Source organism: Colletotrichum destructivum, chromosome 7 (assembly GCF_034447905.1).
Source record: "Colletotrichum destructivum chromosome 7, complete sequence".
In the NCBI taxonomy this organism is placed as follows: Eukaryota; Fungi; Ascomycota; class Sordariomycetes; order Glomerellales; family Glomerellaceae; genus Colletotrichum; species Colletotrichum destructivum.
The window spans coordinates 3,910,933-3,937,331 of NC_085902.1; the positions used below are offsets into that span (position 1 = coordinate 3,910,933).

Sequence of the window (26,399 nt, forward strand, 5' to 3'; positions counted from 1 at the left end):
CCGATTCCTGTGCCGCAGAGGCTGGAGCAGGCTCAGTAAAGTCTTGGAAACACGTGGTAACACTGTAGGATGTGCCGGCATTCTTCCGGTCAGCCTGGTTGTCAGCTCCTCGCCCCTCATCACAGGTCCGAACAGGCCCGAATAGATTGTCCTCGTTCCCCCTGTGTGATCACGACAACACGCACTCAACGACTCGTCCATATGCTGCCATCGATTCAAAGCGACCCTCCTCTGTCCTTGCGGCACGGCAAAGCCAAAGCCTAGACCTGGCCCAGGAAATTCACAGCCAGAGAATCGTCTGTGCCGTCAACAAAGACCTAGTGCACCATGTCCGACATCGAAGTGCTTAGCGAGTTCGGCGCAAGAAGAAGGCAAGAGGTGTTAGAAGCGTTTTCCACAGTTAATAGGATGCACTATACAATCTCGAGAGACGACACCGCCGGCGATCATTCTCGACAAGAGCGAACCCTTGGGGAGTGGGCGGAGCAGACACGACGACGGCGCTTGCCGCTTTTTCCAAGTGGGCATGATGGGTCGGAAGCGAAACACGAAAGGACACCAGTTGGAGATGCTGCACTAGTTGCCCATTTGGGGGCTGGATCGTTGCCCGACTTTGTCTCATCGGCACGAAGAGAATCCCCATACCAGTCACGAGCACAATCGCGCACGACTGCGCTATCATCTGCGCGCCAAACGATCACTTCATACCGCTATGAGGTGTTTGGAGATAGCAGTGAAGATGAAGCCGGCTCTCAAACCTCACTCACTGATGAAGATGACTTCTACAACGACACTACCTCTCTCCCTGAGGATGATGACAACGTCGGTTTCTTCGAAAGTGTTTCTTCGTCAGGTAAACATGAATGGGGCGGAGAAGAATCGGCCACCCAAGCAAACATTTCATCCGCCGAGAAGCCACGCCTCCGCCAGGCTGGTATCAGCTACGAGAAGCCGTCCCGGGACCGACAAGACGACATCAGAGACCGCGAACGGGTACGCCGGCGCAGAGAGGAGAGGGACAGACAAAGCGAGAAGCTCCAAACCATTCGGGAACACTTAAAATCTTTCAAGAGGATTTCCGAGCTCGCCTCAGAAGAGGAGATCCGACAACAAGAGTTCATGCCTCTTCAGGACGACCTGCCCGTGCCACCCGTACCGCTCCCGTCGCCTAAGCGCCAGCTCATGACTCCAAATATGCGCTTCGATTACCAGTCCCGCTTCGGGACCGGCATTGATTTCCCGCCCCCGGGCCTGATCCGCGAAGATACATTCAAGGTCCGCTACGCGACCCCGCCCCCCGACGCCGCCGAGAAAGATTCAAGTCGAAGGTCGTCCAAGACCAAGAAGCGCAAAACTCCACTACTAGCTGATGTACCAGAGACAGACTCAATTACATGGCACAATGAATAAAATAGTAATGAAGGGAGCACTAAGGGCTATACTCTTTTTCTTCTTGGGCAACTTAGACGATGTCTTCAATTAGTTTACACCGCCTGGTTTAGGAAGGAGCATAGTCATATTTCCTAATCAACAAATAAACTCTGGTTGTGACATTGTTTTGAATGAAATCCCTCAACAGAGGTTCAGTTAATCGATGATAATGAAGTATGAACCCACCGGCACGTGCTCTACCAGAACAGATCACCAGTGGGAAAGTCGTCCATCAAATCCGACATGGCGAACGGAGCACTATTAATAGAGAAATCGTTGAAGTTCGGCGGGAGATAACTGATCAGATTAGAGAAGGCGTCGTCCATTCCCCCGGTGTGAGGAGGCAGATGTGTGGTCTGGCTCGCCCCGTTCTCGTCGATGAGAACGCCTGCACTCGAAGGTATCACTCCGACCTCACAGCTAATATCATCGCGCCCTACACCTGCCGAAATAATTATCATCGTGTCTTATATGGATGGTAGGGCCTCAAGGACTCACCTATTTGCAGGCTTTGAACCATAAAGACCAGAGTCGCCACAAACTTTGCACACTTTTCCACCGTGAAATTCTGAGTGTCCAGGCGCGCAATGCAGCTAATGGCGCTCTTGAGGATGTCTTCAAATCGAGCCGCCGTACCTACGTAGGCTTGATCAAAGGGACTGGAGAAATAGCTTTCTTCGATGAGTTTTATCGCAACGATTGTGAGGGAAGCGTTAAAGGCTGACAAAAACGCAAATAATTAGTTGTTGCTCTTTCAATTCGTGAATCGAGGACGACGCAATTGACTTACTAAAATAAAGACTGAACCACCATGCCCCGAGGAAGGAAAATTCTGGCTTTGCTTCGTTTGCCAGCTTGCAGGCTTCGACCAAACGAATGATTGCTTCGGCGGATCGAAGACACATCGTTTTGCTCAGATGCCAGGCTTGTTGTAGTGTAGCTGCCTCCTGTGAGGATTGGGGGCTTCCATCAAGAGACTGTAAACATCGATCCAGAATGGGTCGGTGTGACAAGATCTGAAGGTTGTGATGCCGTAGGGTCAAAATCACTCGAAGTCTTAGCAATGTCAACTTCGTTTCCAGGTTGGTCATCTCTCCCGGCTCAACTAGTTGCATCGACAGAGGCAAAGAGGCTTGCCAATCAGCCAACTGTTGTCCGATCCGAATAACAGTAGACACGGTGTTTGAAAGGGGTTTGGCTGAAATTGACCCGATATTACTCTCGTAGAGATCATCAATGACGGCTGCGGTGACTCTATAGAGGGTTCTAGCAAGCCGGTCGTCAGCGAATGTCAGCAACAGAGTGCCCAAGGTCGATGACAAACATGGTAGCGTTCCAGAACATCGTGCTCTCTTCCTCGCGGGACCATTCAGAAGGGTCTAAAGTTCTGGAGTACGAGATGAAATGTTTTGATAAGGGGGTTCGGATATAACGCTGCGGAATGATGGGGGGGCGGCCGAAAGTCATGCTTAATGTTCTGCAACACTTGTTAGAGAGAAGGTGAAGCTCAAACCGGGGTAGCAATTTGCATGGGTACAAACCTATCCAGAACAATGCATGCATACCAGGTCCGTATTCTTATCTCGCGTTCAAGTGGATCGAACCTTTGGAGGGCTAGTTCTGAGTGGAATCCCAACTCCAACGCAGCTTTAACGGCGAGCCCGTGGATGGCCCATGTCTGGACCGACCTCTGACTGCCTTGAAGGTATTGTGACATCAAGAGCATACCCTGAACTGTGCAATAATTAGTCTATAACACGCAACTCTCGGTTTGATCTATGCCGCTTAATGAGAAGCTTCCACACAGCCCAGAAAAGTGTTCACAGTACCTGCTTCAACGTTGGCCCCAGTCATCATCTCTGTCATTGACAGAGACTTGGCCCGACGGTAGTATACCTCTGATACGGCCTGCCTGTCTCTGAAACCGAGTCTCGCCGCGTTGGTGGTACTGGTAGCCAGTGCAAGAATCATGTTTAGTAACGCGAGCCATGAATATCTCGCATTCCGCATTCCGATAGATCTATAGTGCTTAAAAGTCTTCCAAAAACTCTCCTCGTGGATGTAAGGGAATAGAAGACCTGTGTCGCCAAAGAACTGACGGACCAAACGGGTGACTTCATCTTCGGGCGGCAGACGGCTTGCTTCCGAAGGCTTTTCTAGTCGTCTCGAATCGAACGAGTCGATGACCGGGGAACTTGACCTGGACACGGCAAGCATGTGTTTTTGGGCGTGTTGTCCCGGCGTGGAGGAAGTCACTCCTTGTCGTGCTCGTTGGGTCTTCAGCAGCAAGTGGTCGAGCGTGCGACGAAGGATTTTCGTGAAAGCGATATTAGACGAGGGTCCTGAGCAACACCACAATGATCAGCAAATGTTCGTAAGCGAAACAGGCTACTCAAAAACAGCACTTGAGTATGTTATCGTCATACCAAAATATGCCCAAGTCTCGCCACTGGTAAACTCGATGGTACCAACGCCATCTGTTGCGTCAGGGGTGATTCCAGCGAGGCTTCCTTCCTCTACATTCAACGACTCCTCCGGCTGAGTGCTTTCGGAGCGGTCTTCCGCGCGGCAAGGCCTGCTAGATGGGAATATAACATGTTGCTTTTCATCCGGAAAAGAGGAAGAGAGAGGGTTGACTTGTTGTTTGAGCCGACTTATTTCTTTTTCGACGATTGCCAGGCGGTACTCTACTTGTTCGAGATATCTAGTCCCTCAAGTCAGACAACTCTAGTTGAAGATAGCATTGCAACAGAAAGAGACAAAAGGACAAAGAAACGTACTGTTTCGGTACCAACGCACCGTTTGCACCTGAATTGGCAGCGTAGACACAGTCTAATCCTTGCTCAACACAAGTGGAGCATTGCGGTCTCGCACCATCACACTGATTTCAATCCATTCACGTCAGCTTGCTGTTTGAGGTCTTCTAGCGTCGGCAACTCGGCAACTCGGCTGCCTGCCTGCTCCCGTCTGTCGAGGTGAGACATCCACACCCTACCAAGATCGAGACGGAGAATAAGCAGAAGTCCGATGGCCTGGTACTCACCCTTGACTTCCGAATTCGACATGAGCTGCACGCGATCGGGATGCGCTTCCGCTTCCGAGTTGTCGTGCCTGTTGATCCGGGAGTGTTGTTCTCCATTGGACAACTTCTTCTGCCTGTCTGCAGGTTATGCGGCACGATAGAACAGAGACTGGTAGCGGCGGGGATTTAGAGAGGAAGAAGATCAAGTCCCCGGTGTAAGGTAGAAACGGGAGAGCGGGGAATTAGGAGATTAGATTAAAGTCCGTGAGTATTAATAGTGATTTCTGCCCAGGCCAGAGTGCGACGCCCCGACTACTGCTTCGGTAAAAGGCTTAACTCCCCGAAACGTCTGATCCCTTCAGCCAAGCTGTTGTTAAGGTTCGGAGGCCTTCTCTGAAGTTGTAACGGAATCAGAGGTCGGGAAATACTTGGGGACGCCTGTAAGCATGTTTATCAAGTCATAAAATCCATGTGAATCATGTCATTCTAAGAATCAACGACCCCTCAGTTACATACATCCTTATTTAGCCCCACGCCACAGCACAGTCGTCACTGAAAACAAGCCACCGTCATGTCCTCCACAACAGTCACCGAGACTTCCGAACATACCAAAGCGGTTGAAGATGAGACCTCGCAGATGTTGCGGGCTGCCGAGATCAGCCATACAAAGCCACTATGGAAACAGATGAGCAGACTCAACCCGGCTCTGCCCAACCCACGATGCATTCCACACCTCTGGAAGTACTCTGACATTCAGCCGACTCTCTTACAAGCGGGGCATCTTGTTACCGAGTCCCAGGCCGAGCGCCGGGTGTTAATGCTGGTGAATCCATCCCGAGGTGCGTCATGGCTACAGGAGCAGACATTTGAGATTGTTTCCTGACCACAAGAAACATCAGATGCCCCCTTCACCACTGACACCCTGTATGCCGGACTTCAGCTCGTGATGCCGAATGAGACGGCCAAGGCTCATCGGCACACTGCTTTTGCCATGCGCTTCATCATTGAAGGAAACGGAGGCTTCACTGCGGTCCATGGCAAGCGTATCGCGATGAACCGAGGAGATGTCATCCTCACTCCTACCTGGAACTGGCACGATCATGGGAAAGACGGATCCGGCCCGATGATCTGGCTCGATGGCTTAGACTTGCCCAACTTTACCCACTTTCCTGTGCACTTCGTCGAGCATTTCTCATCGCCACGGTATCCCGCAGACGATGTCGATACTTCTCAGTCACCCATCGTTTTCCCTTGGAGCCGAATGAAGGCATCGTTGGACTCCGAAGAGGGCCAATATGTTACACGAAGATACCTGCGCACCGATGGCTCTGAAGGTGAGTGCGCTTGAAGTTCTCTCCCATCCACTACATTGGCTGACACTAGCGCAACCTTTCAGTCAGCAAGGTACTGGGCGGATGTGCAGCCCGCTTGGATGCTGGTGCAACTTCGCCTCTAGTCCAGGAGACGGCATCGTCAGTATACCACGTGGTCGAAGGCTCTGGCCAGACACGGATTGGAGACAAGGTTTTAATCTGGAAGAAAGGAGATACCTTTTGCATCCCTTCGTGGTATTCCTACCAGCATTCTGCGGATGAAGGACTTGGGTCTCCAGTATACTTGTATTGTTTTGACGACACGCCAATGCTTAAGAGCTTGGGGTTCTATCGCTCCGCCGACATGGACGTCGAGACCCTTGTGTCGGCTTAGATTCGGAGACGGTTATTCGACGGTGAAGCTATTGAATGTCTCAAGTTTCTAGCAGTCACAGTCGATCACGAAATGGAAACAGTACATACCACACATGGATTTACGGACTCTTTTGCAATGTTCAATTTCCTCGCTGTCTCTTTAGACAAACAGCATTGACTGCTGGATCGTGAAAGCGGTGTACTTTTTTTTATAAGCTATCAGTTTGAGGATGTGGCACAATTGATTCGCTTCCAATCAAATCAGCTTATGGGATATACCTTCAATTACGCACTCAAATCACAGATAGGCAGACGTCTGAGGTTCCCACATTGTAGAAGGAATTCTTGCATTCTTGTACCTGAACCAACCATACCCATCCCGTCTACCAGAACCCCTCTGAGCTTACGCTAAGAATGATGTTTTCCGGATGATTGTGTCGCTAAAAAGATGAAGGGGAATGACCAGCAAGTACACACCCCATAGTATCCCGGCCATGGTACCAAACTGGGCAACAGGGCCTACCTGTGCCATCCAGCTCGTGGCCGCGTAAGAAACGCCAAATCCAACAGAGTTTTTTATCAGGTTCACCAGAACTCCAATCTGGCTTGCGCGTGGCGGCATGGTGTCGACTGCGTAGGTGAGCAAAATGTTGGCCGAGCAAGTCAACCCGGTGGCCACCATTCCATAACCGACGCTGACTTGTGCCCATTTGTCTGGAGACTGTAAACCATAGCCAATCACCAAACACCCAGCGGGGCTAATGAGGCCTCCAATGACCACGGCCGGGAGCCTTGAAGCTGGATCTGATATCCCGCCGTTACGTCGAGTAGCTCGGTTGAAAAGGTAATCGGCCAAGGCTCCGCCCACTGGAAGACCGACCAAGAGGCCGACCAGCGGCCCAACGCTGAGGAGTCCAATAGCGCGAGCGCCCCATAGGAACGGGGGTGGGCTGTAGACGACCGAGACCAGGATGGAGACAAGGACGGTCCAGCCGATCGTGAGCCCAAATATGAGGGTTGTAATCAGCACCTGTGGAGCGACAAGTAGCTGTATAGGGTGGATCACGCTAGATGCAGCAATTTTCCAATCCATATCGACGTATGCCATGGAAAAAGATCGGAGCCTCCACTGCTGGCCAAGCAATATGCGGCGGCTCGAGGCACCTGACCTCCCATGGGCGGTTTCAATTTCTGTGCAGGCTGGACTTGAAAGCTGTCCTTTCGGGTTGTCCTCGGCGATAGTATTGAGCTCGACCTCGACCTCTCCAGATTCATCCACTCGCGTCTCCGGGAGCATGATGAGGGACCCGAAAAATGTGACAAAGATCATGGCCGACAAGATACGGAAGTACCATCGCCAGTCGCCAAGACCCTCGGCCACGACTCCCGCGACGATGGGACCAATTGCCGAGCCAGCGGCCAAGAGCCCAACATATACCACCATTGCGCTGGCAAGTTGCTGTTCCGGGAAGCTCTCGGCAACGAAGCTGGGGCCCAAGGCCTCGACGAGCCCGCCAGCAAGGCCGCCGAGGATCCGAGACGCTCTCAAGTCGGCGAACGTCGATGCTTCTGCAGACCACAAACAGAAGACGAAGAACAAAACAAGAGATGCGAGGATCGTGTATCTTTTACCGATGAGAGAAGCGGCGGGGAGAGCGAAGACGTTCTGCAGCATCATCTCAGTGAATGGTCTTAGACATCAAAGGAACCCCACTTCTACTCCTTTTTGAGGTCTTGCGAGGTCTAGAGAACTTACAGACAAGCCCAAAGTCAGGAGAACATAGGTTGAGAGCTGCGATGCCTCCTCTGAAGTGCAGTTAAGCTCTTGGATGATTCGGGAAAACAGAGGAGGCACTCCAGCAGCGAAGGCATTCCCAAGAAGGTTGTAGAAGCTGACATTGAGTAGGATCCAGATCCTCATCCACAATGGCCACGACTGTATTTTGGTCTTTTATCAGCGGTTGGGTCTCATGACAACAGCTTGAGAAGCTGAATAACCGGTATGGCAGCCAGCAGATTGGCAAAACTTACGACAACGGACGGTTCCATTGTTGGGTTCGTTCGATGTTGGTACGACAGTTCAGCTTGGACATACAATTTTGGTATATAATTTTCTTGTGTACGTGAATAACTTAGATGAATGGTCTCGGACAATCAGACAAATCACAGCCCAACACTGGCTTGACCCGCCCTATCTACTTCCATTGCCATACCGACCCTTGATACGTGACTAGACTATGTCTCGTCTGTCTACCAATGAGACGTATACTAATGACATGAGCTATCATCCGGGGAGATAAACTCGGTGTACATGACCGGGGAGTATGGTCATAACCCCGGATAATACTACCCCGCATCCGTGGCGGCCCGCGTCCGCAATGTACGCCGGCACACGTTAGTTGCATCCGTGATGTGGGGTTTAGCCGGTTGGCGGGGCATTTTGAGGATCCAAGACCATAGTTGAGAAACACACATCAAGTCTGATTTGTTTTAAGTTGAAGGTACAACATCATGATCTGTAATGCCCATACTCGAGTCAGAAAATGCATGAGATCGACCGCAACTTGTCTGAGGTGCATGACGTGACTGAATCATCCGCGTAATGCCAACCTGTCCAACAGGCCAAGAAACGCTTGTCAAATCAGAGGCTAGTCATACACCTCTACCCTAAGTCCGCCTCCTTCCACAGAAGCTGTTAAGCGGTCGTTTGGTTCCATGACGGCGGATTTCGAAACCTGAAGTGGCGCGTCTGCATACGCGGCACAAACCTTAGGTCCAAGTGCCCTGATCTGAACTGTCAGCAGACGGCCGTGGAACGCGACGTGCCCCTCCTAGATAATAGTTAGGAGAGGGGACAAGACCAAGATCATCAGCTAGGCTTCGTAGAGAGATTCTGTTTTCTGCTGAGCTTGACTAGTGACGTTGAATAGTCAACCATTCACGAGGACGGCGCTTCCTCCCAACGCCATGGTTTATATCTTAGAAAACCCTCCCCGGAGGAAAATCGTTGAAGTATTGGATGCTCCAGATTGGTACCAATTTGAAGGGGGAAAAAATATTGGTTAACAGGCTAGCCTTCTTCCTGGATACAGTCATGGGTAACGATCAAGGAGGAAGAGGGGAAAGGATGAATTTCGATTATGCTGCAAAACACCCTCTGATAGGTAATGAGCTAGAAAGCTTGGGGGGTTGTTCTTTTGGTTACTTGACTAGGCGGTCCGTACTACACACTACTGACTGTCGGAATAACCCCATAGCTCCTGAATGCACTCAGACCACGTTGTTACTGAGTATGTTGAAGGTTGTCCGCAAAGAAGTTACACCAGGGTCCGTTGCCATTCTGAGGATCTCTGCACCCAACCTGGAACTGTCGGAAGCCGGTCCGGTCTGGGTCTGGCCAGCTGGATGAACCGTAAGAAGTGCGGGTGTTGGTCCTGCGTGAGCTATTGCACATTTTAGCGTTTCTCAAAGCATATCCCAAAGCGAATGACCAACCATTGCGGTCCACCACTCGTGGTGAACGTTTCAGTGATCTTCAAATTTCCCCAGCCCATTTTCTCCTGGAAGTACACGCCGTGCGGGCCGGACCAAGAATGATCGCCGTGGCATCCGATGCTTGTTCCGACGCCCTTGCTGGTCTCTACAGAGACTCCCAGTTTGGCCTTGATCGCCTTTCCGAGCATAGGCAGCGTAATCCCAACACCGGCAGTCCACGTGACTGTCGTGGCCTTGAACTGAGTGATCAAGACCACTCCATCAGGGTTCACAGCATCGCGATGGTGGCACCAGTTCGTCCACCAAGATCCATGCTCGCGGATTTCGACTGCAACTTCCCGGTCAATTACGCAAGGACAGTCGATGCACAGCGCGCGATCACCATCCCCTGGAGGGCCATCGATTTCCTAATGGCTGATATCAGTGATTGCAATGTCCAATTGATAATGGCAAGCTTACCGTCCAATTTCCGGACTCGAGACTAGCAGTCGGATCGAGAGTCGTGGTGAAGTAAAATTTGACAGCATCGGCGGTGCTTGAATTGCCATCGTCCAAGTCTCTCGCAGAGATAGGGCCGGGATGGTTGGTCACAGCGAGACCTGACACTGGCACCCACAACAGAGGAAGTGCGAGTGTAAAGAGAGAGATGATCATCATTTTGAGTTGCAGGGTGCTCTTGGAAATGTTGCTTTGGTTAATGAGAATATTGTTCAGATGCGAGGCAGGTTCTCAAGGCTTATATACGTGATTCACCCTCAGTAGGATTGAACCCCAAGCATGTCACTTGAAGAGATCAAAGAGAGAATCTCATAACGGGATCGCCGTCAACAGCTGAAATGCAGCACACCTCTATGAGGCGCTTTGTTCAATGTGTGCCTCGGACAAGTTGTATGATGTACTTTCTCATCTCATGCAAGCCATCAGCCATCCCGCACAATACGAATTCTTGCTTCGCCTGATGCCTGACCACTTGTTGACCTCATCTGCAAATGTAATACGTTAGCATTTCTGACGATCCTAAGACAAAGCATTGCCTGACATTATGTTTTCCATGGAATTCGTGTTGGCGGCCTGACTGCTTACATGGAGTACTTGGACAGATTCATGTTTTAGACGGAGAGAGCTATCCTTCTTCCCCTGCTGCCGGTGGTAGCGCGACGACATGGCCAGCAAGTGAGGGGCCATTGGGTTGATTTTCTCTTCTGGATATTTCAAGGCCGTAATAGGCTATGTAAGTTACCAGATCCAGCTTCAGTGCAGATACCCCGCCTGCGATATACAGTGGATTGATCGGAGAAGCCGATGGTTGTAGCACGACGAACCGGGCTTGAAGCGGCACCCTTACATGCTCTTGGTAAGGCCTTGCTGATGAACGGGCCACACTGTACAACCTTCTCGTACTTAAAGCTTCTCATTGGCAAACACGTGTACCAGTACTGGCTGGCGATAGTCATTTCGCCAGGAAGTTGATGCGTAGATTTTTCTTGCTGTCACATCGGCCCGAAGCCATGAACGGCTATCGTCCGTCATTCCGTCCTATCACAGCGCGCCTTGGAGTTCAATAATTTGTTCTCAAAGCAACTTGCAATATTCTTTCCAGCCGATGGGGTTTGCTGCACTTAGTCTGCTGGCAAGCGGTGAAGCTATCGCATGATGCTGACATGAACTTCAAAGTCCCGGCCTGGAACCCCTGCAAAGATGCATGGTCAGCAAGCCACCGATCAGCTCGCAAAGCCGAGTGCGCAGAATTCAAGATAAACAAGCCATTTTGCATACAGGGTAGTATACCATTGCAGTAGCTAGAAGAGACACTAATTCGGCAGTATGACAATACTTATCTTGGGTTTTCCCTCTTCCTTGAATATTTTATGGAAAGTCGTATTTGGCAGCGTCACACTAGAATCAACCGATACCAGAGAGAACAGAACACTGTCCGCATTTGAGTCGCAAGGACGGTCATGGTTTGATTTGTCGAGTATGCCTGCCAGTAAAAGATTCGGGAACGCCGATATGAGCGGTCTGCGTTGTTAAAACGGTGGGGTTTAGACCATTGGCCAGATGCGTGTCTCGATGCGTGTCAGACTCAGGCTAGATACAGTTGGGCAGCAGCTGACAGGCCCATAGAAAGGTAGGGGGTCAATGAGATGGATGTATGAATTCTATCCCGCTCCGATAACGAAAGGGCAATCACTGCTTAACTAAACATGACCATTGAATTGCAATTCATGCTTGGTTTGTCCATATCAAGGCCGCAACGGAAAGCGAGGGGATTGATTTCGAATGGGACGTTAGTCCCTACCAACAACCCATCCCTGGGGTACCTTCAGCAACTTCAACAGGGAGCAAATTCATGTCTCGCCTGGGAACCGTGTGGTTCTGACACGATCATCCCTATAAATTTAACGAGTTAACGGTCTTAATACACATGCCTCGCTCTCTCAGTCCCAAGTCACTTCTGGCCGGAATACGACATCCAACTGTCTGAGCATTTCTCTCTCCCACCCGATGTTCTTCGGCGGGTGCTTGGTCGTCTCAGGGCTTACGTAGTGGAAAAGTTGTAACTGTTTTCAGCCGTCAGATCGCACTATCCGAAGTCCAATGTCATGGCGGTCCCAACAGTGTTCGGCTCGGTCAGCGCACAGGGGGGAGAACACTCACATGAGAGCAAACATTCTTCTTCCATTCTTCGCCCGGAAACTCCTCCTTCAGAACCGTATCGACGTACTCGTTCCAAACGGCCGTGATCTCGTCTGTGAGGGACGGAGGCACCGCGGTGCCGACGACAAGTGCCCGGGGCCGCGGGTGCAGGTTATGGAGAATCACCCCGAGGTTCTTTGGTGTGTAGCGGTACGGCTCCAGCGTCTCGACAAAGTCCACCATGGCAGTCATGACGTACGGCGCATTACGTTCGGCGAGGACGTCGGGAACGTATACAACGCCATTCGTGCGTTTCCAGCCGAGAACGACTACGGGGATAGAGACTGGCTCAGATGAGGACGGGGATGACATGACGCGGAACGTTGAGTGATCCAAGGGGGTTAGATGAAACTGCGTGCTCTCTAAGACTGTGTGTATCGGTCAGAAAAATGGGTAAATATGCTAATAGGTGATTATCAAAGGTCAAGGGTAGGGCAGTCCTGATGCGTATCCCTTATATAGGTCCCAATAGGTCCGAGGGCTCTCGGGCTCGTCTGGACTCTCGCAGACTCTGTTTTTTGCGCACCCGGGCTCTCAAGCCTTGGAGTTGCGTCGACCCAGTTGCGTTTGGCTGACGCTTTTTGCAGTTCGTGTCTTCGTATCCCGTGCTTCGCGCTCCGATTCATAATCCGTTTCGTTTCGGCCGACGGCCGGCTGTCTTCTGTGAGGCCGGACGTGGAAGAACACCAAAAGTGGCGAGTAGCAGCGCATGAAGGGCACCAGATATACCGTTATGTAGGTCTGGTGACGCTTAAGCCTAGAAATTCAAAGTCGAGCCTGCAAGTTGATGAAGCACGTGGAGTAGTGACTGTTGTGTGCACTGCACTGCGAGCGGGGGCCCCAATTCAACATGTGAATACCTAGTTGCTGTGCTGTGGCTTATCTAGGGTATCTTTACCCATCTCGACAAGATGCGATTTTCGTTTCCATCATTGTGTATTCCAAATTCAGCTTAGGATTAAACTTGGACAAAAGTCGACAGTCGATGAAGGGTGACGGCTTCCAAAGTCTCCAGCATGAAAACTGACAAGGACGCACGTTCTTGGATCTCAGACACAATAGCGTCGTCTTTAGTGTGGTCTTTTCTGACCAGTCTCAGACTTGGCACTATGGAATGTAACTCGAACAGTTACAGTCCAAGAACACCATCTTAATAAAACCACATGACTCTCTTCTACTCCTCCAATTGACACCCACGAATTGTCGCAGACAAGAACGTCCGGGGCCACATGACAGTTGCTAGCGCCAGATAAGAGATGTTTCTCATCACTCGAGTTTCTCTTACGTTTGACTTTTGCTGCAGTAGAACATTGCCGGGGCACCCCCCGAACAGCGCATCTCGGCTAACCGCTAAAGTTAAGAAGAAGCGGAAGCTAGCAGAGCGCCGAAGTGGGGCCCGACCGTGTACGTTAAGTGGAAGCGGGAGCTACTACAGCGCCGAAGCGGGGCCCAACCGTGTACGTTAAGCGGTCCCGACATGCGGGGCCCCGGAGCCCGTGAGTCGTGGCCGGCGCAACCATCGTGACCGTGTACGTTAGGAAGAGCCGGAGTGCAATGAAAAACTAGTATGCCCGGCGGAAAACTTTTAGTCCGCTAGCTAAACAGGATTTTCTGTTCCAAAGGACGTATCTCTGTCGGTGGGCAGCTTTGTCTGGTCTATAAGAAGCATGCCCCCTCCCTCGAAGGGGTTTTTACGTCTTCATCTTCCTCTTTCATCTGATACCTAACATCTATACTAAGAGCCTCGATTCAAGCAACATTCATCTTCTTTCTACTTGATGACTTTTTGACCACTCTTGCAAATACTTTTCCAAATTCATACTACTCCCAACTATGCCGAGGATGGCACTCGAGATCAGAATCGACGATCACTACTCGTCCAAGATCTACACCAGCGGCTCCCGTGTCGCCGGTGTCGTCGACTTCTGTCCAAATACCGACATGCCTTTCCACTGCTTTCAGATCACTCTCATCGGCACCGCTCGCACACGGGTCGACATGCTCCCCGGACCGAAGATCACCAACGACGTCTTTCTCAACCTGGACATGCCCATCACCAAGACACTCTATCCCCCAGGTCAGACGCTCATGGCCAAACAAACACACTGCATCCCCTTCGACTTCACCATTCCCCATAAGCTTCACAAAGACTCTTGTGGCGCCGTTTCAGGAGCTCATTCCCACGACCAACACCTGCGGCTCCCCCCAACGATGGGAAGCTGGGAGAAAGACGACATGGCCCCCGTCATGGCCCAGGTCGAGTACAAGATAGTGGCTCGCTTGCTCCTGAGGCAATTCTCCAACAACAACAAGAGCACCATCGAGGCCAGCCAGTTGATCAAGGTCCTCCCCGCATTCCCCGAAGACCCGCCCCTCGTCCTCAACAGCCACGACGCGCGCTATGCCCTTTCTCGGACCAGGTCGGTCCGTCGAAGTGTTCTTTCCGTTCACAAAGACCGTATCATCATCACGGCCGCCCAGCCCCAGGCTGTTCATGTCAGCATCGGCGGGCACCAACTCCCGAGCTCTCAGCCCATAGTCTCGCTCGACTTCGCCTTCGAATCCTCGTCCGCCGTTTCTTTCCCGCCCGAGGTGACACTCAATCAGGTCAAGCTTGAAGCCCAGACCTGGTTCACAGGGACGCCTATGAAGGTGGTTCCTGACCTAGGCGACCCGCGCGATGCGACAGGTCTCCGCCACGAGCTCAGATACTCCACCAATGTCAAGCTCTCGACGACCGACACGGGCGTCATCCTGTGGCACAAGGACGACGCCGATGAAGGGCAGAAAGTAACCTCATGGCGGTCCACGGCCAGGATCCCCATCCGACTTCCAACCGCGCACAAGATGTTCCTCCCGACGTTCTACAACTGCTTCATCGCCCGGAGCTACATCCTTCACGTGAGCGTCAACTTCGGCGGGTCCAAGACGAACCTCTCCCTCCCGCTGCAGATTGCGTCGCAGTCGCTGTACCCGAGGATGTCAGAGCCTGAAGTCGAAGACCTGCCCTCTTTCGATGCCTCTCTGACTTGGAGGTGACGTGGCTGTTAGTGATGCTGGATGGTTCGTCAGGAAATGGCTTGTTTCTGTTGGTTCTGGTTTAGATTCAAGGATTTTTGGCTCATGATTCACGATCTGAGGAAAGCGAGGTCTTCTGCGGAAGACTACAATGGTTTCTTAATTATTATGATTAATTGGTGTCATAGGGTTTGGTTTTGCTCTTTATAGTGACGCCTTCGCGTATTTTGCTTGAATCGAGTTGATGCCAGGACATACTACTATGCCCCAACCTTGAACCACTGATTAAACGCACCCAAAGGATCCCACTTCTTCTTCAGCTTCCTCAACCTTGCCAGACTCGTCCCATAGATGGCTTCGGCCGTTTCATCACCATGGGCAAAGTTGACATACGTCGGATTCCTCGTCGCCTTCTTGGGCGAAGTCCAAATGCTCCTCACACTGCGCCCAAACTCATCAGCCTCCGCATCCAACGCGGCGTCCGTATACCACGGAATCACAAGAGCCTGCGCAAAAGCGTCCCTCCTCAACGCCTCCTGCAGAGCCGCCGATCCCTTGGGGGCGCTCTGAGCTTTCGTCAAGTTGTAACGCTCGATGAGGATGACCGAGTTGGGCCCCTTTGCATGGAACGAGGCATACAGATCCCAGATCGCCGGCCAGGTCTCGGGCCGCATATGCTTGATGGTCGTGCTGAACGCCGGCTTGCGATCGCCGCGCGCGCAGAAGAAGTCGTTGGCCGCGTTCCAAGTGTCGTAACCGGCCACGCTGCTGCTGTTCGAGGTCGGTCCGAGGGCGTAGAGTGAAGCGAATGCGGCGCGGCCGGTCGCTTCGGTTCCGTTCCTGAGGAATCCCGTAACGAGGACGGTCGGTGCGTTGGAAGGCGGCCCGGAGTTCGCCAGGATGAGGAAGACGTTTTGTTCAGGCGTCAGCGGCAGGTCTTGAATAGCCTGCGCGACCTGCGGGAGCTGTTCGGGAGAGAAGAACAGGTTCATGAGCCATGCGGTGCGTTCTTGGGTTGATGTCGGCCAGGCTCTGACTTTGGCCGAGGTGACGATGCCGAAGTTGGGCCCGGCGCCTCGAAGAGCCCAGAAGAGATCTGGATGGGAGGTCGGCGAGACTGTGAGGATCTCTCCGCTTGCGACGACGACGCGCAGCGAGAGAATATTGTCAACTCCGAAACCGACTTCACCCATGATGTTGCCTAATGGAACGCGAGCGAGAGTCAGTCGTCGGTCTAGCTATGATCCGCGAAAGTTGAAGACCGACATACCATAACCACCGCCGAGAATGGCGCCGAGGGTACCCACGCAGTTGCAGTTGCCGGTCTGAACCAAAACACCAGCTTCGTTGGCCGCCTGGATTGTCTCGCCGATGATGGCTCCGCCGCCAATGGTCGCCTCCGTCTTGCTGTTGCTGAAGGTGACGGCGTTCAGTGCAGCGAGATTGATGAGAACGCCGTCGCAGCCGAGGTCGAACGTCTCGCCCCAACCGTTGCCGCCATTCTGGGCGACGAACGGGATTCTGCGGCTTGAGCAGTACTTGACCTAAGCGTAGAGATCAGCCGTGGTTGCACAAGCCTTCAGCTCCGAGAGAGTGACCTACAACAACGGCGACATCCTTCTCGGAAGTCACGTTAACCACTACTGCCGGGCTAGGCGCGTTGAAGGTACTCCATCTTGCACGAAAGTCAATGGACACAGAGGACGATGTCGATACAAGAGCCTTGAGATCGTCGGCGATGGTTGGTGCCCTTACGGTAAGGGCAGAGACCGCCGCTATCAGCAGCTGCAGGGACAAGAGGAAGTTCATTTTGTCTGAGGGATAAACTGGGAACGTGGATCCAGAGGCATCGTGGTGCCTTCTGCAGATATATGCTACAATTGCTGCACAGCAACTATGGTTTCCATATTACGACATCATTCCAAACCACAAGTGCGGCTTGCGAGCGCCAGGAGGCAGATTGAAGCAATTTGAATTGTCTCGACGGCACCCCTTGTCCTTGTCCATACAGCCATACACAGGGAGATGTCCTATCCCTGCAGATGACTCTGCACAGCCTGAGGGCGGTAGCCGTCCGGGTGAGTGGAATGTTGTCGGAGGTGTCCGGGTTCACCTAGAACTATGTGGAAATGAATGTTATGATACCTTGGAATCTTTGCCGGGTGAGGGCTACTGAGCGAAAAGCGCGGCCGTGATGCGAGAATATTACAGACATGGAGGGACAAGAAGGGCAAGTAATCCATCGACGCTGCGTATTACGTGGATGGTTGAGATTTGCGTGGTCCTCTGCGGTCGAGATGCGATGGCTTCGAGCGGTCTGAACTCTTCAGATTTTGGAAACGTCTATAGTATAGTATTCTGGTTGTACAAAAGTGGGCATTTCTGGGACAGTGCTGTATGCCAGCAAATAGACATTACGGGACACCGGGAATTCTGAGTTCTACAAGAAGTTGATGCCGACACCGACCTGCAGTCCCTTGGTGCCCTGCTCGCCGCGTCGCAGAACCAACGGGAGACTAAAGTTGAGTTCGAAGCGGGCCACGGGGTGAGCATACACAAGACCGACACCGGCGGCAGTCGACGGCAGGCCAGTGGCCAGGTCGCTTACTGCTCTCCAGGCGCTGCTGGCAACGCTCCCAGCATCGAGACTGCTCGGCGAGTCGCCGCCCTTGGTCTTGTTCTGCATCGCGACAAGCCTGCCGCCATTGGCAAAGACTTGGAAACGCAGCGAGGATTCAGGGCCCTTGTACGGCAGAGGAAACAGCATGTTCACGCTGCCGGCCGCGAACACGTCTCCACCAACCGAGTCCTGTCCGTCGTGGGGTCCGAGACCGCCGTAGTGGAAACCGCGGACATCGGTGGGCCCGCCGAGCTGGAATCTGTCGTTGATGCGGCTGGGCTGGGCCTTGCCCCCGGAGGAGAAGCCGAGAGGGAGGGGATACAGCATGCCGAACCGGAAGCCTCCGCCGATGGAAACACCGGAAGGTCCCTTGACACCGGGGACGGGAACGGGCACAGCGCCGCCTACTTCCAGCTCATTCTTGGAAAAGGCGACGTCACCGCCGAGCGGGCCGACGCCGGCGAGCTCGAAGACAGACTTCAAAACGTAACCGCTCTGCGGCAACTGCGGGTTGTCCCTCTGGTCGCGCTGGTATGTGTGCTTGACGGAGCTCTTGACCGAATCTCCGGCGTCGGCGCGGACGGTCGGGCTGGCGTTGTCGCGCAGGCCGGTGACTTGACGCCAGATGCCCGAGTACTCGAGGGAGTGCATGTCCTTGGGGCCCGAGAGCCACGAGAAGCGCAGGTTTCCGCCCTTCAGAACCTCCTCGTGGGCGGCCCATGACTTGTCGGTCGCCGACGCCAGCCCCTCGAGCGCAATCCTAGTGTCGGGGTTGCTCTGGACCGGCGCGCTCAGGGTCGCACTGTAGGCGGAACGGGTTCTTGTACCGGCGCTGGCGTTAACGGTGAGCTGCTCGGCACCACCAAAAATGTTGCGCCAGAGCAAAGAGGTGTAGGCGGAACCCTCGCTGTTTCCGACATCGGTTCCAGCGTTGAACTTGTAGCGAGAGAGCTCCTTGACGACAACGTCGACGTCGACATCGGTCGGGGTGGTCGAGGGGTCGGTCTGGTTCGAGCTGTTGAGGTGGACCTTGGGGTCGGGGTGGAAGATGCCTGTTGAGGTCAGTCCATGCTTGTGTGTCGTTGATGGGCGCCAAGCCAGTGTTGTTGTTCCCTACCCAGTCTCTCGAGCTTTCCTCTGGCATCGCCTAGGCGAGCTGCCACCTCACCGAGGGTGGAGTTGCTGTTGACATCCTCGGCCAGAAGCGGCTGGAATATGGGGTCGAGGAATCCTCGTCTCGTGTTCGTAGCACCGTGGACCTGAAGACGGTTGATGGTCATGGGCTGAGAGTTTTGTTCGGCTAGCTACAGCGAGCATTAGCACAGGCAACCGAGGGCGCGGGGAGGATGGCAACTTGCCAATGCTTGTAGCCTTCTGATCTTAGCTTCCTCTTGCAGCTTCTCGAACTCGGCCGAGGACTCGGCCTCCTTCCGCAGCGCATCCGGGCCGGCCTGAAGCTTGTCGATCGGGCTGGAAGCCTGACGTTTTGAGAAATTCTGGTTAGCCGGCGAGCGCAACACAGAAGGGCCAATTGCGGCATGTACTCACGGAGCTTCCGCTCAGACTTGATTGCGACGCCATTGGAGCTTCTGTGAAAGCTAGAAGAGCCCTGGGGGCAGTGAATTGGCAGGGGGAAAGTGACACACGAGCCGACAGGCTTCGGTTGAATTCGAGATGCAGCACGGAGCGCAAAGGAACCGACCGGGACGGATGATGAGGCGGATTGGCGGATTGGTGCCGATTGAGGCTGGTGCCCGAAGCTCAATGTGGGGTTCGAAGCTCCAGCCACACTGTCTGACGGAAATGGAATACACTGGAACTTGGGTGTTGCTGGTGTGGCTGATCATGTGGCTGAGGGGCATGGCTGATGCTCGGCCGGCAGTGACATAGTGCTGTGGAGTTCAACGGTACGTACCTCTCTTTCACTCACCTTGGCTTTCGACAACGCACCGGCGCTTGCCAGTTGCCACAGCCTCGCTGCAGTCCCCCCCAGTTACATGTCCTCCTCACCCACCCTGTGACTGTGTTTATTGCGCTCGCTCTTCCATCTTCCTCAACCCGCCCAGCAGCTCAAACAAGGCGTACGGAATCTTTCCCGAGTCGACCTATCAGCCTCCAGTCACCACCCAATCCAACCCTTCGACACTCGTTCTTTACCGCTCAAGTCCTCGCTTCTTCGTCTACCGCCACGTGCCCCTTGACGATTACGTCGTTCATCTCCAAGTCCGGAATCGTAGGACCTCGTCAAACTTCGTCCCTCATAAGCCTCTACAATCATGGCAGCCAGCAAGGCCGCGCAGAAAAGGGTCCGTATGCTCTGCAACTGTCCGCTCCACTCTGCTATTCTCTTTGGGTTGATGACTGACCCCCCATACGCAGTTGACGCGCGAGTACAAGACCATCGCCGAGAACCCTCCACCATACATCGAAGCCCATCCCTCCGATTCCAATATCCTTGAGTATGTGGTTCCCATCTGTTGCATCTACACAGACTAACACATCATACCTAGGTGGCACTACATCATCACTGGCCCCGAGAACACGCCGTACCATGGCGGGCAATATTGGGGCACCCTCGTTTTCCCTCCCAACTACCCCTTCGCGCCCCCAGCCATCCGAATGCACACCCCATCGGGCCGCTTCCAGCCATCGACCCGATTATGTCTCTCCATCTCCGACTTCCATCCGAAATCCTTCAACCCTGCCTGGGAGGTCTCAACCATCCTGATAGGTCTGCTTTCTTTCATGACGAGCGAAGAGATGACTACCGGTTCTGTCTCGAGCACCGAAGCGGAGCGCAAGATGCTGGCGGCACGGACACGGTGGTGGAACTCGACCGGCGGCGGCTCCCACGCCAAGTCGAACCCGGCGCAAAAGGGCAACGTCAAGGCCGGCGATGGCGGCGCCAAGTTCCGCTCCGAATGGCCCGATGTCGACAAGGCTAACTGGGAATGGATGAAGGAGCACAAGATCGACATGGCAACAGGGAACAAGATTGGCGGCGCGGCAGGGGCCTCATGCGGGCCCCAGCTTGGTATCGCGAACGGCAGCGGTCACCAGGCCCAGGCCGTCGTCGATGCCGTCGTCCAGCAGCGGGACGCCGGCCGGGGGTGGCTGAACCAGAACAAGCTCCTCGTCGCCGGCGGTGTCATCTTCTTCTATGTCCTGCTTGCGAGAGTTTTGGGTACCAGTGAGTGATCTGGAGTAAGAGTAGACGCGGATTGGGGTCTCGGCCAGCCATGGCCGCGGATGGCTGTCAGAGGAGGCGGATAATACTGTGCGCATGGGATGACACGGCTGAGCATGGCGTTTTTGGGCTTTCCGTCAACGGCAACGGACCAGAGTGAAACAAATGAGTCTTGACTAATAGTTTTAGAGGACTGAGACGGCCGATCGGGTTATGGCAAAACTCGCATGAACGAATGTACTTTAGATCAACAAACGGATCGGCTTTTGGAAACGACATTTGGAACCAGTTTCTGACCACTATTCTCTGTTAAAGTTCGTGCCGCGACTGACTTCAGCCAAGGACCCAGCTGAAGGCTCCGTCTTACATTATCGCGTGATGTGGAAGGGATATGTTCCCTGTCGTTTTTGAAAATCAAGGCGGACGAGGCTACGGAGTAGAAGGACGGTTAGTCAAATAGACTGGGATCCGTTGCAGCTGCCTCTTCGAGTCTTTAACGTCATTCTGCACAGGCGGGTTCTTGTTGTAAGTTGATGGTGCTATCGGATTGCTATCGCCGAAGAAGGTCGGCATGTCGCAACGCCGTATAGAAAAGTAGACGACGAGCACACACAACTGATGAGCGGAGGAAGAGGCCAAGTATCGTCTGAAGGGAGAGGAAATATCGCGATCAACAGACGACAAATGTAAGCGGCAACCGGCGACGGTCACAGCAAGGTTTTTGAACAGTGCCACCGCCCAGCCCTCGGCCCCGAACAGACAGAGAATGAGTTTCGGGTGTTGAAGTGAGCTTTGGCAGGGGAAACATCCAACAAAACCCAGAGCATGGGAAAAAACTGCTGCATTGGTGAACCGAAACGTGTATCGGTGACATGGAGTTACGTTGAGGGGGTCAAGACTCAAGAGACGCAAGAGACCGGATAGACCAGTGAGAGGCTTGGAGTTCAGACGACACAGGGGGAGGCTGTGAGACGTTGCGTACACATGAGCTGGCTAACGCCGATCATCATCGGGAGGCGCCTTTTACTGTCTCTTTGGAGGCACAGAATACGCAACTCACCACCTCCTTAGTCGGTTGTTTGAACCATCGTCGTGTTGATATCCGTCTCCTTAAGAATGCTTGTAAGCTCTTTCTACGCTACTCTGTTCTGGGGCGTAGCTTCCAGATGTATCATCCCCGGTACATCGCTGCATCGTCGTCTGTGCGTCGGGTCATTTAGAAGTCAATCAACCAGCCTTTTTGAAGGTCCAAGACGGCTTGGCTGGTGTTGGCGATGAGGCACCTGGACCGAGGCTGCCACATTTATGCTTTTTAATCATGAACCTTGGTAATGTGACAGTCTGTGATCACTTGCCGACCTTCTCACCGCTTCCGAGGAGAGTCTCAATTGCATGCTTACTCTCGTCTCAAGTTGTCGATAGACAAAAGAGGTGGTACGGTCTGAAGTTCACGGCGCATTGGGCCTTGGAGAAAGCTCGTCCGGCCGAATTGTGCGTGCCTCGCCGTGATACGATGAGAAATCGACTGACAATGCTCAACACGGTTCACTAATAACACCGACCGAAGCTCTCGCAAGAGCCTGTGGCATTGACCACCGGTATGCCCCGATTCAATGGAGAGGAAGAAGCTTCCACGTTAGGGTTTTCAACCTGAAATCAGCCCCATGAAACCCTATGAGCCGTTAATAGTGTCTAATGGTCAAGGTGGCTACAGTCGACCGCCTACAGCGATTTTATGCTAGGAGCATATTTTCAAAGTAAGGAAAAGTGATGAATCTCAAGGCCAGAGCCTGTTTCGCGCGCGCGCGAACGTAGATCAAACCGCCGCTGGCCGTGCTCCAACCCCAGACCGCAGCCCTACCATTACCTCACAAGACGTATCAGTATGAGACATGAAGTTTGGTGTCGATCACAGTGTACCAACGGGATCGTACCCTTGTTGAAGAACAAACCTTGTTCCCAACTATCTACCACGGACCATGGACTTTTAAGAGTAAAATTCGAGTTTAAACCCACCCCTGGCTGATAAGTGGTTTCGTGGCGACGAACGTTTGTCAAGCGGAAGCATGACACGCCCGTGCTTTGGGAGTGGAGGGTTAATTCGTCTCGCGAGAGGGATATGAGGGCAGGCGGACATTACATCGCACACACATACACACACCTTACGACAGATAGCATGATAAAGTCTACTACGGTGTGTGGTAAGCTCCAACCCCAGGCCTGATATTGCACAGGGTTAGGCCGTCTAGCTCAACCCCAATTGAAATGTTGACTGGCTGGAATGAAGCCTAAGTATGTGAATAGCCAAATGTAGTGCTGCATACATCGTACATCGTAGGCTGGCTGCACCCCTACGTTCCACCTTACTCGGGGGTAAGCCCTTTGCCTGCAACTACAGTACGATGTACATCGTGTCTTCTTAAAAACATCGTTTAGCTGGCGCCTTGACACCGTTGAACCTAATTGCGAGTATGTTACTCAGGCTATTGCTTTTGATGGGACGGTCCAGAGTGCCCTCTTAAGATACGTCTCCGATTCGAGAAGAACACCAAACACGGCTTTGGAGAATGGACGCACGGCTGTTCCACCCGTGCCTTGTTCTTGTTCCTGACACTTCGAATTATCCATTGCAAATCTCATTCCCTGTGGGGGTGGTTGATCGTTCTCGGGATGTGACACTGAGCCTCCTCTGGCCCTGGCACTTTTAAACCCTCCTTTTCTCCCATCCATCCTTGCCAAGTTAATCAGAGCGCCGGTCCACTATCCGACCTTCTTCGGAACTATCATAGAGAGTTTTCAACTCTCCCTGTCTTGGCTGCGTTCTCCTCCCCTTGCCCTCAACTCCAGACTGCCTCCAAGGGAAATGCCCGGTAAGGTATAAGGACTATGTGACGTCCCGCGTGTAGATCTCTTGTCCTTGGTCTTGGTACGGTGAGATCGCGCTAACTCTCTGCTCCACTACGGCAAGGGAAGACGAATATGGCGACAGACAACCACTGGCCGCTCCAGGATGAGACGGCCGGCCAAAAGCGTGCGCCTGCCGTAGCGGTGTCAGAGTTCGACGACGGAACGAGCGAGCTGGAGAAGAACGAGACGCTGGTTGTTGGCACGACGAAGCTCTACGTGGATGGGCAGCTGAGGTTGATTCCTGTAAGTCTCGCACGTCGCTGCATTGTGACGACAGTTACTCACTCTACTCAGATGCCCACGCCCGACCCAAAGGGTAAGTTGTGCCAACAATCACGCGGCTTTAGCACAGAGATAGGTATTGACGTCTCGACTTAGACCCTCTGAACCTCCCTGCGTGGCGAAAATGGACAGCCATCGGCGCCCTCTGTTTCTGTAAGATACCGCCCCTTTTTGCGGTCCCAGTCTTTGACCAAGGTACTGACTGACACGTCTCCCCAGTCGGCTCTCTCGCCTTGTCAGCCGAGATAGTCATTGGCGGTCTCCTCCCCGTCTTTATCCTTGAGTACTCGGGCGTCGATCCGCACATCATCAACACCATCGACTTCAAGGCCCAGAGCGGCGGCAGCGGCCTCAAACTCAACCCCATGTCCGTGGTGCCGCCCGGCGTGAAACCCGCCTCGCTCGATGAGGTCGCCCTCCTCGCCACGATGCCGCTCCTGGCGAACGGCATCGCGAGCTACTTCCTCGTGCCGACCTCCATCTGGATCGGCCGCCGTCCCGTGCTGTTATTCGCGGCGACGAGCGCCTGGGCCGGTGGGTTGTTTGCCGCGTTCAGCAAAAGCCTGCACCAGCACCTGCTCGCGAGAGCGCTCATGGGCTTGGGCGCCGGTGCCGTGGAGGCGCTGATCCCGCTGATTGTGCAGGACATGGTCTTCATCCACCAGAGGAACAAGGCCATGTCGGCCATCGTGTCCAGCCAAGGCCTCATCATCATCGGTCTCGGCGTCCTGGCGCCCTGGGTTTCTGCCAACTACACATGGAGATGGCTGTACTACATCACCTCCGGCCTGGGCATCGTGGCATGGGCCATCATCATTGCTTTCTTACCTGAGACCCGCTGGACGCGATCCCAAGACGAGCTCAGTAGGTTCCGGCTGCTTGAGAGATGGGAGAAGGCCGGTTCGCTAACAAACCTCTAGGTGGCCAGAAGACCTACCCTCTTAAGCCCGGCATGAACCGTCCTGAGCTAGACTACGTCAATTACACCCCACGCACCATTTGGACCAACATCGGCTTCTTTCAGAACGGCTTTGAGTTCAAACCGGCGGCCAAGTCCATGCTGGATGCCCTCCGGTCGACCTACTTCCCCGCCATCATCTGGGCTGTTCTCGTCAACAGCGCCATGATCGTCATCAACCAGGCCACCCAGCAGATCAACCCCTTCGCGCTCCTTGCCCAGGGCTGGCAGTTCCAGTGGACAGGCCTCATGGTGTTGCCATTCTTCGCCGCGACCGCTCTTGTCTACGTTTTTGGGGGTCCCGTTGCCGACAGTATCTCCAATGCGGTGACGAGGTGGCAGGGAGGTAGCCGAGAGCCGGAGCACCACCTCGCCAACCTGATCTTCCCTCTTGTATCTGGCATTGTGGGCTGTTTTGTCTTTGGAACTGCCGGGGAGAAGAATATGCATTGGGCGGTTCTCCTCGTCGGGTCGTTCCTGATCGTTTTCGCCTTCTTGACGACGATGACCATCCTAAACGTCTTCATCGTTGAAAGCTATCCCCAGTGGGCAGGGTATGTCTATGTCGTACGTCTCAAGTCACATCGCTATACTGACCACTATATTGCAGTCCCGTTCTTGTCAACGTTTCTTCGCTGCGAATCGTCATCGCCTTCTTCGTTGCCTCCAAGGCCACGGTCTGGATTGCCAAGTATGGTCCACTTGCAACATTTGCACTCTACGCCGAGACAATCATCGTCTTCTCTCTGGGGTTACCTATACTCTATTTTTGGGGCAAGAGGTTACGACAGTGGACGGCTGGAAATGTCAAAAGCAAACAAAGCGAGCAAAGGGTGTTATCAGACGGAGGCTCCGTCTGATTTGGTGAAATAAGGAATAATGAAAACGAGACTTTGATGGAGACAAATGCTTATCGGCGTTTTCTCCCTGACTTATTTTGCCCTGGGACTAATAGCACGCGCTATAGAGACCATATCAATCCAGTCCCTACCGAGGTTAAAGTCCAGCCACCTGTGAATGATCGAGTTGGATGGATCCCGTTGCATTACGAGCGGGGTCACAGTAGCAGTCGGTGACATCGGGGACAACGCATA

General features: G+C 53.3%; 11 protein-coding genes across 11 annotated transcripts; 5 read left to right on the forward strand and 6 right to left on the reverse strand.

The window, feature by feature from the left end:
* The first annotated feature begins 126 nt into the window (after positions 1-126).
* Positions 127-1,541, forward strand: CDEST_11764 (uncharacterized protein). The gene has a single exon (XM_062927920.1). The coding sequence runs from the start codon at positions 328-330 to the stop codon at positions 1,408-1,410; it is 1,083 nt and encodes a 360-aa protein (XP_062783971.1). The 5' UTR covers positions 127-327; the 3' UTR covers positions 1,411-1,541.
* Positions 1,542-1,628: 87 nt separating this feature from the next.
* CDEST_11765 (uncharacterized protein) lies at positions 1,629-4,570 on the reverse strand (the record flags this gene model as incomplete). Its single annotated transcript, XM_062927921.1, has 9 exons — positions 1,629-1,873; positions 1,930-2,151; positions 2,222-2,697; positions 2,756-2,908; positions 2,973-3,165; positions 3,261-3,773; positions 3,858-4,135; positions 4,212-4,312; positions 4,475-4,570. 9 exons carry the CDS (start codon positions 4,568-4,570, stop codon positions 1,629-1,631), a joined length of 2,277 nt encoding a protein of 758 aa, XP_062783972.1.
* A 342-nt stretch (positions 4,571-4,912) lies between these two features.
* On the forward strand, positions 4,913-6,355 carry CDEST_11766 (Putative rmlC-like cupin domain superfamily, rmlC-like jelly roll, gentisate 1,2-dioxygenase). The gene is made up of 3 exons (XM_062927922.1): positions 4,913-5,292; positions 5,353-5,787; positions 5,850-6,355. The coding sequence occupies exons 1-3, from the start codon at positions 5,025-5,027 to the stop codon at positions 6,158-6,160; spliced, it is 1,014 nt and encodes a 337-aa protein (XP_062783973.1). The 5' UTR covers positions 4,913-5,024; the 3' UTR covers positions 6,161-6,355.
* Positions 6,356-6,544: 189 nt separating this feature from the next.
* Positions 6,545-8,062, reverse strand: CDEST_11767 (Putative major facilitator superfamily, MFS transporter superfamily; the record flags this gene model as incomplete). Its single annotated transcript, XM_062927923.1, has 2 exons — positions 6,545-7,807; positions 7,898-8,062. 2 exons carry the CDS (start codon positions 8,060-8,062, stop codon positions 6,545-6,547), a joined length of 1,428 nt encoding a protein of 475 aa, XP_062783974.1.
* Positions 8,063-9,424: 1,362 nt separating this feature from the next.
* Positions 9,425-10,293, reverse strand: CDEST_11768 (uncharacterized protein; the record flags this gene model as incomplete). Its single annotated transcript, XM_062927924.1, has 3 exons — positions 9,425-9,584; positions 9,637-10,043; positions 10,096-10,293. The coding sequence occupies 3 exons, from the start codon at positions 10,291-10,293 to the stop codon at positions 9,425-9,427; spliced, it is 765 nt and encodes a 254-aa protein (XP_062783975.1).
* Positions 10,294-12,074: 1,781 nt separating this feature from the next.
* On the reverse strand, positions 12,075-12,645 carry CDEST_11769 (uncharacterized protein; the record flags this gene model as incomplete). The annotated part of the gene is made up of 2 exons (XM_062927925.1): positions 12,075-12,197; positions 12,295-12,645. The coding sequence occupies 2 exons, from the start codon at positions 12,643-12,645 to the stop codon at positions 12,075-12,077; spliced, it is 474 nt and encodes a 157-aa protein (XP_062783976.1).
* Positions 12,646-14,049: 1,404 nt separating this feature from the next.
* On the forward strand, positions 14,050-15,378 carry CDEST_11770 (Putative arrestin-like protein). The gene has a single exon (XM_062927926.1). It carries the CDS (start codon positions 14,167-14,169, stop codon positions 15,370-15,372), a length of 1,206 nt encoding a protein of 401 aa, XP_062783977.1. The 5' UTR covers positions 14,050-14,166; the 3' UTR covers positions 15,373-15,378.
* Position 15,379: 1 nt separating this feature from the next.
* On the reverse strand, positions 15,380-17,160 carry CDEST_11771 (Putative berberine/berberine, FAD-binding domain, PCMH-type, FAD-binding, type PCMH, subdomain 1; the record flags this gene model as incomplete). The annotated part of the gene is made up of 3 exons (XM_062927927.1): positions 15,380-16,552; positions 16,622-16,895; positions 16,954-17,160. The coding sequence occupies 3 exons, from the start codon at positions 17,158-17,160 to the stop codon at positions 15,612-15,614; spliced, it is 1,422 nt and encodes a 473-aa protein (XP_062783978.1). The 3' UTR covers positions 15,380-15,611.
* A 204-nt stretch (positions 17,161-17,364) lies between these two features.
* On the reverse strand, positions 17,365-19,691 carry CDEST_11772 (Putative bacterial surface antigen (D15), surface antigen D15). Its single transcript, XM_062927928.1, has 4 exons — positions 19,520-19,691; positions 19,330-19,449; positions 19,089-19,275; positions 17,365-19,023 (listed from the first exon to the last, which is right to left on the reverse strand). Exons 1-4 carry the CDS (start codon positions 19,550-19,552, stop codon positions 17,792-17,794), a joined length of 1,572 nt encoding a protein of 523 aa, XP_062783979.1. The 5' UTR covers positions 19,553-19,691; the 3' UTR covers positions 17,365-17,791.
* A 257-nt stretch (positions 19,692-19,948) lies between these two features.
* CDEST_11773 (Putative ubiquitin-conjugating enzyme E2, ubiquitin-conjugating enzyme/RWD) lies at positions 19,949-21,509 on the forward strand. The gene is made up of 3 exons (XM_062927929.1): positions 19,949-20,277; positions 20,351-20,430; positions 20,482-21,509. The coding sequence occupies exons 1-3, from the start codon at positions 20,248-20,250 to the stop codon at positions 21,167-21,169; spliced, it is 798 nt and encodes a 265-aa protein (XP_062783980.1). The 5' UTR covers positions 19,949-20,247; the 3' UTR covers positions 21,170-21,509.
* A 2,628-nt stretch (positions 21,510-24,137) lies between these two features.
* Positions 24,138-26,165, forward strand: CDEST_11774 (Putative major facilitator superfamily, MFS transporter superfamily; the record flags this gene model as incomplete). The annotated part of the gene is made up of 6 exons (XM_062927930.1): positions 24,138-24,308; positions 24,360-24,381; positions 24,444-24,500; positions 24,567-25,211; positions 25,268-25,859; positions 25,916-26,165. The coding sequence occupies 6 exons, from the start codon at positions 24,138-24,140 to the stop codon at positions 26,163-26,165; spliced, it is 1,737 nt and encodes a 578-aa protein (XP_062783981.1).
* Positions 26,166-26,399: the final 234 nt, after the last annotated feature.

Coding starts and splice junctions, on each gene's coding strand:
- CDEST_11764 (XM_062927920.1), top strand. CDS start 328: ATGTCCGACATCGAAGTGCTTAGCGAGTTCGGCGCAAGAAGAAGGCAA.
- CDEST_11766 (XM_062927922.1), top strand. CDS start 5,025: ATGTCCTCCACAACAGTCACCGAGACTTCCGAACATACCAAAGCGGTT. Junction 5,293..5,352: donor GCTGGTGAATCCATCCCGAG/GTGCGTCATGGC, acceptor AAGAAACATCAG/ATGCCCCCTTCACCACTGAC. Junction 5,788..5,849: donor GCGCACCGATGGCTCTGAAG/GTGAGTGCGCTT, acceptor GCAACCTTTCAG/TCAGCAAGGTACTGGGCGGA.
- CDEST_11770 (XM_062927926.1), top strand. CDS start 14,167: ATGCCGAGGATGGCACTCGAGATCAGAATCGACGATCACTACTCGTCC.
- CDEST_11772 (XM_062927928.1), bottom strand. CDS start 19,552: ATGGCGTCGCAATCAAGTCTGAGCGGAAGCTCC. Junction 19,276..19,329: donor TCAGAAGGCTACAAGCATTG/GCAAGTTGCCAT, acceptor TGCTCGCTGTAG/CTAGCCGAACAAAACTCTCA. Junction 19,024..19,088: donor AGGAAAGCTCGAGAGACTGG/GTAGGGAACAAC, acceptor TGACCTCAACAG/GCATCTTCCACCCCGACCCC.
- CDEST_11773 (XM_062927929.1), top strand. CDS start 20,248: ATGGCAGCCAGCAAGGCCGCGCAGAAAAGG. Junction 20,278..20,350: donor GCAAGGCCGCGCAGAAAAGG/GTCCGTATGCTC, acceptor CCCCATACGCAG/TTGACGCGCGAGTACAAGAC. Junction 20,431..20,481: donor TCCGATTCCAATATCCTTGA/GTATGTGGTTCC, acceptor CATCATACCTAG/GTGGCACTACATCATCACTG.